At 32.7% G+C, this 15412-nt stretch overlaps 1 protein-coding gene across 1 annotated transcript in view; it reads left to right on the forward strand.

Annotated features, from left to right (window-relative positions):
- SAMD3 (sterile alpha motif domain containing 3) overlaps nucleotides 1–15412 on the forward strand; it is a 63008-nt gene that overhangs the window by 43569 nt on the left and 4027 nt on the right. The window contains exon 7 of the mRNA XM_031964283.1: nucleotides 11621–11821. Coding sequence (XP_031820143.1) covers nucleotides 11621–11821 — 201 coding nt within the window. The remainder of the gene's footprint in view (nucleotides 1–11620; nucleotides 11822–15412) is intronic.

Raw genomic sequence — 15412 nt, forward strand, 5'->3', positions numbered from 1 at the left:
TTGGTCTTGCAAAAAATCAATAAAATAAATAAAGCACTAGTTAATGTGATAAATAAGAAAACCAAATTACTAGTATCAAAAATGAAAAGGGTGAATATATCACTAATGGAGATGAAATCAAAGCAATTGTTAGAAGTTATCTTGCCCAATTATAGGCTAATAAATTGAACAATTTGAATGAAACAGAAAAACATTTACAACAATATAAACTGATTAGATTAGCAGAAAAGGAAATAGAATATCTAAAATAGGATTAATTTGGAAAAAGAAATTGAACAGACTATAATGAGCTTCCTAAGGAAAAAAGCTTCAGAATGAGATAGATTTACAAGTGATTTCTATAATCATTTAAAAATTAACTATTTTCAGTAATAAAAAATTATTTGGAATAATAGGTAAAGCAAAAGTACTACCAAACTTCAATTATGAAATAGTGTTGACACCTAAACCAGAAAGAATAAAAAAGAAAATTATAGACTAACTTCATTGGTGAATATGGATGCAAAAATTCTAAATAAAATACTAGCTAAAAAACAACAATATGTCACAAAGATTATACATGGTGACCAAGTGGGATTTATATCAGGAATGCAGGGATAGTTTAACATAAGAAAATCTATAAACATAATTGAGTATATCAATCACAAAAGTAACAAAAATCATATGATAATATTAATAAATGCAGAAAACCTTTTTGATAAAATACACTTTTTTTTTCACTTTTCGTCTCATTTTTCTTACACACTGTGATAAACATGGAAATTTGTTTAGAAGAATTACAGGTTTAACCAATATCAAGAATTGCTATCTTGGAGAGGTAGGAGGAGAGAAGAGAGGAAGAAAAATTTGGAACACAAGATTTTGCAAAGGTGAATGTTGAAAATGCATGTATTTGAAAAAATAAAATACTATTTAAAAAAAATACAGTACTCTTTCCTATTAAAAAACACTTGAAAGCATAGGTATAAATAATTTTTTCCTTAAAATGATAAGATTCACCTAAAACCATCAGCAAGCATTATTTGTAATGGGGATAAGCTAGAAGCCTTTGCAGTAAGATCAGGAATGAAACAGATGCATATTATTATCAGTATTATTCAAAATTGTATCAGAAATACTAGGAACAGCCACAAGAGAAGAAAAAGAAATTGAAGGAATCTGAATGGGCAATCTCTTTTCACAGATGACATAATGTGCGCTAGAGATTCAATTAAAAATTAGTTGAAACAATAATTTTAGCAAAGTAGAAGATATAAAACAAACACATAAATCGTTAGTATTTCTATATCAACAAAACTCTATAAGAAGAGATAGTAAGAGATACCCATTTAAAATAACTGCTACATTTTTTCCAGTAACATTTGATATTCTTGATTTTTTGTTCTTTCAAATGAATTTTTAAATTAACTTTTTCTACCTCAAAAATAGTTTTGGCAATTTAATTGAGATTTTATTGAGGGTTCATACTTGAATATTCCATTTCCACTAAGATATTAGTCTACTTAGAAGATTTTTACTCTGTTGCCGACATTAACTATGAAACAGAAGAGAACAGTCTCTTCCTTCAAGGAGCTCATGGTCAAATTGTACAAATTCAGCTTAATTTTGGCTTTTATGCTTTTAATTTATTACTATTTGTCTAATATGCTCCCAAATCTGGACACCATACCCTTTCTCTTATGTGTAATGAATCTTATTAGTTGATTTGATCAGGTTTCAGTAGTGATCTATTTTCAGTTGACCACCCTCTCTTTTCCACTGTCTCCAAGTATATTCTAAAATATTTGGAGCATTCCTTCTGTTCCATTTTAAAAGTAAGAACTATGCACCTATTTTATTTTCTATACCCCAATAATATAAAATTTTAAGAGAGACAATTTTTTTTTCCTTGGGAAAAGGAGCAGGGTAATTGGATATCCATATTTTATCTACTAAGTAACAAAAAAATTGTTAAAGTTAAGAATTGTTTACCCCCAATATCTAAGTATAATGTATTTGTTATGGTAATAAAACTAATTATGAAATAACACAATTGAAAAAATATTCATGAGTCAGTTTTCTCCATCTAATAAAATAATAAATAGAATGGGACTGGAAGATAAAAGTTAAGACCATTATTTCCTTCAAAGTAAGATTGTTAAACAGAAGGGAAATCACAACATTAAAAAACTTTGTAGATTGATCCTAGATCTCTATTATTTGGAGTAAATTTCCTTAATTGTGGATAAGTAGATATTAACTACTACAAAGACAAATATAGGAAGAAATATAGTGCAGTTCTTTTGAGCACAGACTCTTCATTCTAAAGACTTGGGCTCAAATTCTAGTTCTACCTCTATTATTAGTATAGCAGTATTACTATTACTAGTTTACTATGCTAGTATATTACTAAACTAGTAATATATATTAGTATATACTCTATATTATACCATACTATACATTGTATCATATATACTACATAAAATAATATGTATACTACATAATGTCATATGTTTCATTAAATAGTATTCTAATATAGTAATTGTGACTTTGGACTAATCACAATTTCCATAATCCTGAGCAAATTGAGGGTCCAGGACTAAGTAGTTGTTGAGGATTCTTGCTGATAGGATTTTATGATCTTAAGACTTAAGAATCTTAGAGATTTGACTGTGCCTTAAACATAACTTTATATACAATAAATTTTATTAAGTTCCTGTTGTATACAAAATACTGTGCTTGGGAGGTATAAAATTTAGATAAGAAAGCATTCTATGCTTTCTGGAAGTTTAAAATGCTTTTAAACAAAGATAGTTGTAATGATTTACTTTGTTTTGTATTATGATATTGAAAAGGGAAGGTAATTTTGTATTAGAGAACCATGAATGGTTTCATAGAGATGATGGCATTTTAGATGTGTTTTTAAAAATAGGTAGGAATTCAAATGGCAAATAGGGGAGAAGGCAAAGAAAAGGAGAAGGTATTTATTAAAAAAAAATCCCAGAATATATGTAGGCATTGGGGATTACAGTAGTCCAGTTTGACTGCAGTATAAAATGCATGGAGGAGAATAATATGAGAAAAGTCTGGAAAAAGTAGAGTGATATTATTTGTATTCCCTAGCAACTATAGGAAAAGTTAATAAAAATTTTTGCAAAATTTTAAAGGTATAAGTAATCAAAATATAACATGAATCTAATATTTAGGATCAATATTCCATATGTAAAACTTTATGTATTATGAATATGAAGTAATGTAAGTTCCTTCAGGGTACTAAGTGGTGTATTGGCAAATGTTTAACAAGTTGTTCTTTGTGTGTGTGTGTGGAAAGTAGACATGATACACTTTTAAGTTTAATTTACATTATCAACATTTTATCAGATCTTTCTTAAATCTAGACAATCAACAAAATAAATCAAGTACAAATTTGTTAATTTTTGCTCACACCATAAATTCTCACACTAAAAATATAACCATTTCTTCATATGTTTGAGTTGGCTTCAGTATAATCCACAATTATATTTTAGATTTCATTTTTACTAACCTAGCCACTAATACCTTGAATTAGCATTAAAAAAATTAGGAAAATAAACTATCATTAAAATACTTGTTGCTAGATTTGCTACTTCAAGCAGCCAACCACCATCACAACCTAACATTGATGTTGCGATTCAGGTGTTCCAGAAACTTTTTTTTCTCTACTATTGGGTAATATTTTGACCCCATTAACTCTGAAAACCAAGAAAACAGTTGATTTGTTTGCATTTGAAAAGGAAAAAAAAATTGATTCTCTGCAAGCAGCTGTTTTCAACACAGCTGAATCTAAGAATATTACTAGATTCCCCTGGATTTCTCTTATTGTATGTATTGCTTGTTTCTCATAGCACCCAAAGTATAATGATTTATTTTGCAAATACTAATCATTTTTATGGCCTTTCACACAGAAGTATTTCCTGTGGTGTAAAATTGAGCAAGGCAGCAAGGGAAAAAAAAAGAAATCTTGACAGTTAATTGCATTCTGTGTGTAAAGCAATTACTCCTATCAGCAGGTGGTGAATTTACTAATACTGAAAAGCCTTAAAAGTCAGCTGTGGGTTTGGAAATAGCAGTGTAATTCGAATGTGGTTCCTCCCTAGATAGGTTAAAAAATGTGTAAAATATGTGGGAAGAATCAGTTTTGCATTTTAAATAATACTACATTGGGCTGTGTAATATGGTAAAAAAAAAAAAAAAAAAATTGGATTTGGAATTAGAAGCCTTAGATTCAAATCCAGGTCACTTATTTCCTGCATAACCTTGGACAAATCATTTCCCTACTCTGGGCCTTGGGTTTCTCATTTCTAATGGGAAGAGTTTGGTCCAAATGAACTCTTAGTAGCTTTTCTCTTTGCTTTTATGCTCAACAGTTTTTATTTTATGTCACAATCCAAATTAGAAAGTACAGAACAGAAAAAAATGCCCATATCCTCATTATTGTACAAACTATCATTTGGGTGGCTCTGTTCTAATCAAATCTACAATACGCTAGTATTTTAGGAAGTCATATCTTGATTTTGGAGACAATAGGGAAATGATTGGCCCCTGTCTCTAACTTGCTCATAATTAGAGTGGGAGCCAGGAGGTTCCATTATAAGCAGGAGGTAAAAGTATAGAATCAACATGGTACTTATCTAGACTTATCCTCATGGGATTTCTTGGGTATTTGGGCCTCATTCCTTTTAATGTCTGAGCATTTTTAAAAATTTTTCCTCATGCACACTTCAGTATTTCTTTTTTCTGCTTTCAATACTTCTTGTTACCTTGGTTAGAAATAACCTCTTGCCCTAGATCATGGTTTCGTTGGTTGTTTTTTCCCATCCACTTTCAATTGTTTCTTTGGTAATTTTCCTTTCATTGTCTTCACTTATGTTAAGGCTTAGCAGCAGGAATATATTGTTGTTTCTGTACAGTTAAAATTCAGGCTGTTTTCATCTCCCACACTAAATTTATATTCATAGAAATTGGTTTGAATTCTGGCCCAACCCCTTACTAGCTTTGGAACAAATCCCTTCACCTCTCTTGGGCCTCAGTTTCCTCACATATAAAATGAGGAGATTGGACAAGTTGACTTTGAAGGTTCCATTTCAGTTCCAGACATATTATCCTTTAGTTCTCTCAATCTGAAAATAAGATTTTTCCTCATCATTTCAGTCTTTATTTATCCATCTCTTGATAAATCCCTCATTAACAGCTTCTCTCCCACCTGTAGCCAAGTCAGAGAAGAAACTTTTCATGTTTAGCTCTACATATTCAGCTGAGAGATACTTTCTTCTGTTATGCCACAGTCTCCTTAAACTGTTCTTTCTCAGTTTCCCTGCATTAGTTTCCTTGAATTATATCTCCATTGTCCTGAGTGCTGGTATGCACCGCCCCCCCCCTTTTTTTCCTGTTCATTAGGGTTGCACTACCCCCTCTAAACATTCCAAAAGATAAGGCTATCTCGGATACCTAATTGACATCTTTATTTCTGTTTGTTCAGACATCTTGACTCTGGCCCTAGTAAGAATTTATAATTTTCCCCCATCTTGCTAGAACCAAATTTATGGTCCTGAAATTTCCTGCTCTTTGCTTCCTGCCTTTTTTTCTTTTCTTACTAGAGTCCTATTAAAAAAAAAACCTGGGATTCCCACATTCACCACTAGATACTTTGAGATGAGAGTCCTGTCCAGTCAATCAATGAAGCTCTCTAATAATAAAATATTAAAACTCTCTAATCTCTATCTTGCCTCAGTTTCTCTGGCACTACACGTCTACCTTTTTGTTATATAAACTATAAAATAAATCTGCATTATACAATCTTTATTCTGTCCATTTGATCAATTGAGATCTCCTTAAGAGGAAGACTACTATATATATATTATTTTTTTTATTTTTTATTTATTTATTTTTTTTGCTGAGGCAAGTACGTTTAAGTGACTTGTCTAAGATCACACAACTAGTAAGTGTTAAGTGTCTGACGCCAGATTTGAACTCGGGTCCTCCTGACTTCAAGGCTGGTGCTCTATCTACTGCACCACCTAGCTGTCCCAAGACTACTATATTCTAAGACAACTGAGGCTATAATTTGGAAAGAAGTGTATTGGTAGAAAACATAATTTGGAAGTACTGTTCTGCTTTTCTTTGTCACACTAATAAGAATTTTTTTTTAAAATTTAAGATTCTTCTCTCTACACTTAAAATCACAATCAATTCAGTCTATCCCTGCCTCACTCATATTGTGCATGTAATAAACTCTTTTGGTGATAATTCATTTTTAAAAATGATTTAACATTTATGATGTTCTTATGCTATCAAATAATATTCTAAGAGTTAGAGACACAAAGACAAAAATGAAGTAACTTTGCAATCATTAATGTAGTATATTTTACCTGAAGTTATTTAAAGCACAAGTGATCTATAAATCAAGAAAAAAGTCAGAAAATGAGAGGTATCATAGTGGAGTATGAGATTACTCATATAGAATTCTATGGATCTTACTTTGCTACCTCTCCACCTTTTAATGATTAAACTCCTTGAGAAGACCATCAACATTCCCCTTACTTTCCTTTCATTCTTTTCTCAACTCTCTAGGCTGGCTTCTGTTGTCTCCAAAGTTACTAATAATCTCTAAATTTACCAATTCTAATGACTTTTTCTCAATCCCCATCCCTCCTTGCTTTAACACTGCATAGCACCAAATTCCATAATACCCTCTTCTCCTAGGTTCTCACCATCTAGACACCACTCTCTCTAACTCTCTATGTGTATGACAGTTTCTTTTTAATCTCTTTTGGTAAGTTTTTTTTTTTTCCAGATTTTGCCCACTAATTATGGGTTTCTCCAGTGCTTTCTCCAAGGCCATTATTCCTGCTGAACTTTTTTTAATGATATCATTAGCTCTCAAGATTTCCATCACCTCTATGCCAATAATTTTTAGATCTATTTATCCAGCTTTAATTTCTCTACTAATTTCATCTCATATATTTTTTATTAGAAATATCAAACTGACTATATCTTAAACTCAACATGTGTAAAACTGAAGTTATTATCTTTCTCCCCAAATCTTCCCCTTTTCCTAATCTCCTTATTATTGTGGTACTCCCAGTCATCCAAGCTCAAAACCTTGACATCATCCTCGATTCCTCACTCTTCCTCAGTTCTCATATCCAATCTATTACCTAGAGCTGTCATTTCTAATTTCCCATCATCTTTTGTATATTCTCCATTCTCTGCACTCTCGCAGTGTGGGTACCACCAATTGTTTCCCCTGACTGGAAATCTCTCCCTCTTCTAACTCTACCTCCTGGCTTTGCTGAATTCTTTCATGAATCAGCTAAAATACTTTATGCAAGAAATCCTTCTTGATCCCCCTCATGCAACTGTCTTTCCTCGGAGATTACCTACAATTTATCCAGTTTGTAAATTATTTGTAAATAGTTCTTTGCATGCTGTTTCCCCAATTAGATTGCAAACTTTTTGATTGTAGGGTTTGTTTTCACCTTTCTTTGTATTACTAGTACTTAGCACAATACTTGACACACAGTAGGCATTTAATAAATGCTTCTTGACTTAACATCTTTGTCTTTACTCTTAAAGTTTTCTAAAGGAATATTTTCCCTTTCTATCTACCTACTGAAATCCTATAGACCTTTAAGGACAGTTTTAATACTAATTCTTCCATATAGCTTCCCTGATACTTCAGAGTCAAAAGTGATCTTTCTTTTTTCTTAATTCAGGTAGCCCATTGTTTTTATCTTTGTTATACATTTACAGTGTTTTAATTTTTAAACTAATGATGTCAGGAATTTTTATTTTTAATCTTTATAGAGTAGTGGTTGTGTGGTAGATGATTATCAAGGTTATTCAGCTATTCCTATTCATATCTCCAGAAAATTGTAACAAAACAATCTTTCAAAAATAAATAAATAAATAGGCTCTGGGCCCCCAGCCAGACACAGCACTTTGGCAAAACACCTCAATGTTAAGCTTTCCCTCAATTGCCTCTTTCCAACTGAATTCTTGATAAGTGTGCCCAGACTAGGAAATGACTATTATTAACAATATTTATAAAGATGAAATAAGCATTTAAAACAAAGAATAATAAATAGACTTAAAAACAAAGAAAGATAAACAAGGAGCTTTGGGAAGAAAGGAAATTATAGATTTATTGCCTTGGAATTGGTGGTCTGAGAGAGTCCCAATGATGTGGTGTCTATCATAACATTTCTCATACCTAATTGGTCTATGTAGTTTTTATTCTAGTGTCTTGTTGCTTCTATTTGCACTTCTGCTCTCCCATCTGCACAGGACACATTATTGAGCAAGATAGTATAGTGGCTGTAAAGGGCTCAGGACAACAGAGCTTGAGGGGGGTACCCACAAGAAATGGGCTTAGACCTAGAGGAACATTCAACAGAGACTGGCAAGAAGCAGTCATATATGTAGAAAAGCAGGAAAGAACAGTGTCAATAAAGGAAAGACTATACAGAGGGAATTTTTTTAAGTGTCAAAGGTTGCAGAAACATAAAGAGGAATGAGTTTGAGAAAAGACCATTAGATTTGGAAATTAAGAGATCATTAGTAACATGGGAAAAAGCAGTCAGTTGAATGATAGGGTCTCAAGCAAGGCAGCAGAAGGTTTAGAAGAGTGAAAGGAAAGGAAGATGCACTCTTTAAGAACTTTTACAAAAAAGAAAGAAATGGAATGAATAGTTAACAGATGTGTTTAAATCAAATTAAGTTTTTTTTTTCTTTAAGGATAAGGAAGATGTGGATATATTTATATATTTTAGGGAAGCAGCCAATACAGAGAGAGACACTCTAAAATCATTTAGAGTGGGGATGACAGAAGGAGCTCTCTATTAGAGTACATGGGATCATAGGAGATCGAGTCCATATAGAAGAATTCACTTTGAGAAGTGTTTGTAAATAGTCCCAGTCTCCCAGTTTGAGAAGAAATTTAGTGTGAGACAGATGAAGAATTTGACGTTGAGGAAGACATATGAGCAATATGAAATGAGGAGGCTGAGGAAAAAGGGAGCTCTTGCTAAATGGCCTCAATTTTTTGGTGACGTATCAAGCAAGGTCCTCAGCTCAGATAATAAAAGAGGCTCCATGGAAGGATGAAGAAGGGATGAAAAGATCTGGGAAAGAGTGAAGGTGAATAGGATAATGAACCGAGTAGGGAGATATAAGAAGATTGCCTTGCTGTGAGATAGAAAAAGGGAATAGGAAGATATAATAATATTCTAATAAAGGCCTTACTTGCCTAGTCTTAGCAAGGCTATGACTGAGATGGAGCACCTAACTTTCATTTATCTCTTCCCTGTCCTAAAGTGCTCTGTACATAATCAGTGCCTCCCATTGAGTCTCTTCAGGGTGCAAGAAAACATGGCACTTCTTATTTACCTGACTCCCATCATCCATTCAAGTGATCAGAAACTGGCCATTACCCTAAAGCTAAAACATGCCATAAAAATAAAAAAGTACTAGATACACTAGAGGGTGAGGAACAAAGTTTGGGTGTCAAAAGACTTAAGTTCCCATAATATTTGTATTCCTAATGAATGCTTAGCATAGTTCCCTCTATGCACAATAAATCTTTGTTGAATGAGTTAATGTGTCAATAAGTGAATGAATTTCACAGATAATAGGACAGATCAATCCATTTTTCTCTCTCTCTGTATGTGTGTGGATGCACATATATATATATATATATATGTGTGTGTATGTACATGTGTATGTATGTTTAAAATTCTTACAATAGGAACTTTCCATAATATTTAAATTTAAACTTCCTCTTCTGTACATAACTGGAAATCCCTGCTAAGGACTTTATTAAAAAATTGACTTCTTTTCTTCTCAGTGTTAATCCAAAACTTGGTATATGAAACCTTCATTTTATACGAATCATTAGGGAATAGGGAATTTCCAGTTAATTTTTCAATTTAACGGCTTGCTAACTAGAATGCTATTATTTTGGTCTTTTCTAATCTCTCCCAATGTACATTGAACACAATTGAATCTCTTTTTGATTTACATCTCAAAATGATAAAAGTAATAACAATGTAAATTAATTTGTCCAATGTAACTACAAGTGGCTTACCTCTGGATGGAAGGATTGAGCTTATGCAATGAGCTAAAATCAAAAGGAAACTATATGGGTGACATATACATTTTACTCATATGTTACATGTCAGCCAACAATATATCAACAAAGAATTGCTGAACAAATTGCTAAATCATAAAGTTTTGTTTTTGGAAATGGGTGGTATATGTTGATGTCAATTCAGGTCACTGCCAACAGAAGCTACGGAAGAATTATTCTTAAGATGCCATGATATACTGATTATTTTAGTTTGTGCAAGAAAATATTAAGACTATGCAAGATATAACATTACAAGTTATAAAAGTTTAGCATTTATCAAATACCTAATCTCAGACATGATTTGGTGGCTAAGATTGATGACATCACCATCTTTCATGGAATGAAGGACAAAAACTCCTGGGCAACTAAACCAATAAATGGCATTAGAATCAGACCACTCTCAAAAAACAAACTTGCCCATGGTAAACTGAATATATCTTTGACTCATAAAGACTTAAGAATATAATTTTTAATAGATGCAGCCATTCCAAATACTTACTATCTCCCAGCTATTTGGAAAGTTTCCAAAGAATAGCACTTGCTGAGGAGATCATAATCATATGGAAAGTTACACAGTATCCTTCTTGCCTTGTCTACTTCTGGAGATGTAGAAAGAAGTATGCTTGCAGTCAGCCTGCAAAGGATGAGCTTACGTTCTAAGGCTTTTTTTCAACTATACAAAATCAGGTATTTTATATATCTGTACAGTAATCCAGAGGACAGAATACAAAGGAGTAAGAGCAGGCTAACGACTTATTCTAGGAATGTTTCTATGTAAACTCCAATGAAAAAATGAAAAGAGTGAAATAATAACATATGGAATTTTTACATTTGTTATTCATAATAGCTCTGTGATGTCCCATATAAATATCATTATCCCCATTTTCCAGATGAGGAAACTTGAGGCTCAGGAGGTTAACTGAGGCAGAATTCAAATCCAGGTCTTAATGGATTCCACGTCTAGCATTATTCATTATTCCTTAAATTCATCATTTTGAACACTAATTTTTATGTATTATATTACAGATGTAGAATATAGATAATATAAAGTTGAATCAGTTATTCTTGGGAATTGTTTTGAAAGGGAAAACCCATTATTAAATGTTTCTTTGTCTTCTCTCTTCTTCCTTATGTTTCTTTTGTCTTCTCATTTTATCCTAATAGTTAAACGAAAAAGGGGGAAATGATGAGCTTTGAAAATATCAGATTTTAATTCTAGTGAAGTCATTTGGGAGACTCAATTACTCTTTGTGCTTATACAGTACAGGTTAGCACAGTCATGGGGCCTAATTAGCCAAATTTTTTGCACTCTAATTGATTCTGTTTATTAGCACCAAATAGCACTTTTTGGCACTTTGGCCAAAGTAAAACTGCTAATAGTATTACTTAACTAATTATTGCATTATTAAGTGTATGATAAACAGATTATAAATCTATTGCCTTTGGAAACTCAAATGATTTGTAAATGTTTTGCAGGAAGAAGATGTTTATTTAGATTCTGAAGTAGATGAACATATTAACTGGTTCCATCAAGAATATGTCAAAGCCCAAAAGAACTGGGGAGAAATTGACAACAGGATGAGTCAGACTTTGGAAATACGAAGAAAGATGATTAACAATAAGACACCTTTGAAAGAAATTCTCAAAATGTTTCCTTTCTTGAAGTGTCCTTATCAGGTAGATTTTCTCATTCACAATAATTTGTCATATCACTGGATTGTTGTACAAAAACAGTTGTATGATGTCAGATTTACAAAACAGGTCATGCATTTGAACTATTTCAGAGCAAGATCTGCAATAGGATAGAGCTTATAAAGCCCATTATTGATCACCCAAAACTATGACATGAAAACTGTGGCCTGCAATCCCCATTCTACTGCCTGCTCAATTTCATGACTGATCCCAGCTTGTAATTGGGGAAGCCAATAGACACTTTATCTTAGAAACTCAAGAGGTAGAAGATATTTTAAATGCCATCTACACTACTTCTTACCTAAATCATGAATCCTTTCCACAAGATCTTCAAAAAAAAAGTCACTAAGCTTTCACTTGAAGACCTCTAGTGAAAAAGAATTTCTTGTGCCCCTAGGCAGCTCTAGTAGCTGCTAAAATATTACTACAAATTATCTTCATTCTTAATCTTGCCCTTTAAACCAAACAGAATAAGCCTACTTACTTCTATTTGACAACTCTTCAAATATGTTTCTCTCCAACCTATTTTCATATGAGGATTTGAATCTCCTCTTCATCCTAATTAGGTTCCTTTGGATATGATCCACCTGGCTCAATATTCCCTTCTAAATTGTGGTGTCCTGAAAGAACTAAAACATGGTCTAAGATAAAGAAAATGAAACTTCAATCATTCTGGACACTATAGTTTGGTTAGTTGAAGCCCCAAATTGACTGAACTCTTTTGATTGCCCCATTGATCTTGCAATGCAGTCAGCCCCCTGGATCTTTTTCAGATTAATGATGTTCTAGTTTTTCCTCTAATGCTTCATTATCCTCAATTATGATTTGATTTTATACCACCCCAAAATGTTTTTTTTAATTAGTTGTCTCAGAGTATTCCAGGGTAATGAATACCACAAATTTCGATTATGGACCTCTATTAAGGATGAATATAAATTTAAAATTCCAAACATATCATATATTCTTCCCAATAAACTCGCTGATATATTCTTTAAATGTTATTTTCACTCTCTTAGTGTGATTTTAATAGTAAGAGATATTAAAAGAAATAATTAGTGTTGTGATGACAATATAGTAATGAATTAGGTTGACAAAATTCAATTAAGTAGCAATAGGTGAAATCTCCCAAATTTCTAGTGGGTAGATTTTTGAAACTATCTTAAGATATGACTTATATAGAAATATATTTTATATGAATTCACATGTATAACCTATGTCAAATTGCTTGCCTTCTCAATGGGGAGAAGGTAGGAAAGAAGGGAGAGAAATTAGAATTCAAAATTTGAAAAAAAGCTCTAAATTGTTTTTACATGTAATTGAAGGAAAATAAAATGTTAAATATGAAAAAAAAATCTTAAGAGGCAGAAGCATATTATCTTTTGTCTTATTTTAATATGAACTTTATGATTGACAAAAAAACAGAGATGTACAGGAAAAACAACAAAGTCTAGCAATCTTGTGTGAGAAGAGGGATCAGGAAAAAGTCTCTATATAATCTTCTCTTTTGCATCTCTAAAGTAATCTTGTATGAGTTTAACACATATAAGGGAAACATCTTAATGGAGAAGAGCCTTAAAAGTTGCATTTTCTTCTACTGAGTCAATTTGCTTTTTAAAAAATTATCAAACTAATAATGTTATATAGTATATTCTTCAGGTAGTTATGTGACTGAAGATGTGATCTGCTGCCTTCCCTTCTTATGTTTTCATCAATGATATGTGTACATTCCTACAAAGCTTTTATTGTGATAAGGAAGTACTCCATAGTTTAGTTGTCTTACTAGTCACTTTTTTTTCAGTGTAATTCTATCCATGATGTTTTCTCTGTCTTCAAGTATCTCCTTGTCTCTCAATTATCTTCAGAAGTAGCTTCTCAATTGCCTTCCCTACCCCATCTTCTTTACCATATGGATTTCCTCTGATTCAGATGCTCTTTTCAAAGAATCTTTGTATTCATTATACTATTTCTACTTCCTCATTTGGCATATTGGAGCCTGAGATTTTAAAGTTCAAATATGATGGTTCCACTGTCCTTGAATGAAGAAAATAAGCTATTGTAGAAATTCTGGCAGATATTTCATTTTTGTTGTTTCATATTTGTTGTCTGGTTTCCAGTTATTGCTTTCTTCTTGTTCACATATGGATCAGAATTATAGTGACTAAAGGCCCATTTTGGCAAATATTACCCTTGTTTCCAACTGGTTCATCATGTCAAATATCAAGGGTTATGAAACTCATGTTTATAGTCATGATAGAATTGTAATTCCCATTCCCTCCCTCCACCCCCAACCTCCAAATAACAATGAAGCTCCTGTGGGAAGTTAGTGAACTAGGTGAGTCAGTCTTGATTCTTATCTATGAAGTCATGAAGGTTTATTATCTTCTAGTTCAGTCAACCAATATTTTAGGAAAATCAAAAATGGTCTATTAGTAGGCTGATCATACAATTGTACGGTATCTGACTTCTGGTGCCTTCTTTATTCTTGTGCTGAAAGCATTGCCACTGTACCATTCTTGAGTAGGAACACTAGCTCTGAGTTTGGTTCTAGGCGATGGCTGGATGCAACATAACTCTTTTCTAGGTAACAGATTCAGTAGGGGTGGGTAACTCCATCACATCCCAAATGCCTAGGTTGGATAAAACCAGTCATCTGTTTGCCCAGCATCACTGAGAATGAGGAGTGTATTATATTCAGATTGAGTACAATGAGAGTCTCTGGGGCAAGTTCTCTAGGTCATTAATCTAGACTAATTCAGGAATCTAATGTTTTGACTACAACTTAAACAGCATGGGATGTGAAGTGCTTAGTCCCTCTGGACTAGAACTGAGGTCACAAAAGTTTACAAATAATTTCTAAGTCCACTATAGCTGGGAACTACAATAGGGAGGGGAAATAAGGGAAGAAGCATTTATTAAATATCAACTGTATATCAGACATTGTGCTAAGTGCTTTATACATTTTGTCACATTTGAACCTCATAACAAGCCTGAGAGATAGGTGCCATTATTGTTCCTATTTTATAATTGAAGAAACTAAAGCAAGCAGAAACTAAATGATTTGGCCTATGTTACACAATTAGTACCTGAAATAACATTTGAACTTGACCTGACTTCAGGTCCAGCACTCTATCCACTGACCCACCTAGTTGTCAATAGGTCACATAACAGTTTGATCTTGAGGGTGAGGATGTATCTGTGTAGAAATGAATAGAAGTTACATGTGCAGGATTACTGTTTATTGTGATGGGTAGGCCTATATGATAAATGGTCAACACCATTCCAGTAAATCTTTTTTAAGCCACCCACCTGTGTGTATGTATGTACATATACACACACGCGTGTGCTTATACATATATACGTATACATATTTACACATACACATATATTCATACATATACACACACACACACACACACACACACACATATATATATATACACCCACACACTAAAATCCAACATTATGATACTACCTTGTTGGTTTGAACTTTTCTTGAAGATGAACATACTTGGGAGCAGATTATTAGACAGGTAAACCCTATTCCTATTAACCTACATTATCCATATAATTCACTAT

This window comes from Sarcophilus harrisii, chromosome 4 (genome assembly GCF_902635505.1).
Source record: "Sarcophilus harrisii chromosome 4, mSarHar1.11, whole genome shotgun sequence".
NCBI classification, from domain to species: domain Eukaryota; kingdom Metazoa; phylum Chordata; class Mammalia; order Dasyuromorphia; family Dasyuridae; genus Sarcophilus; species Sarcophilus harrisii.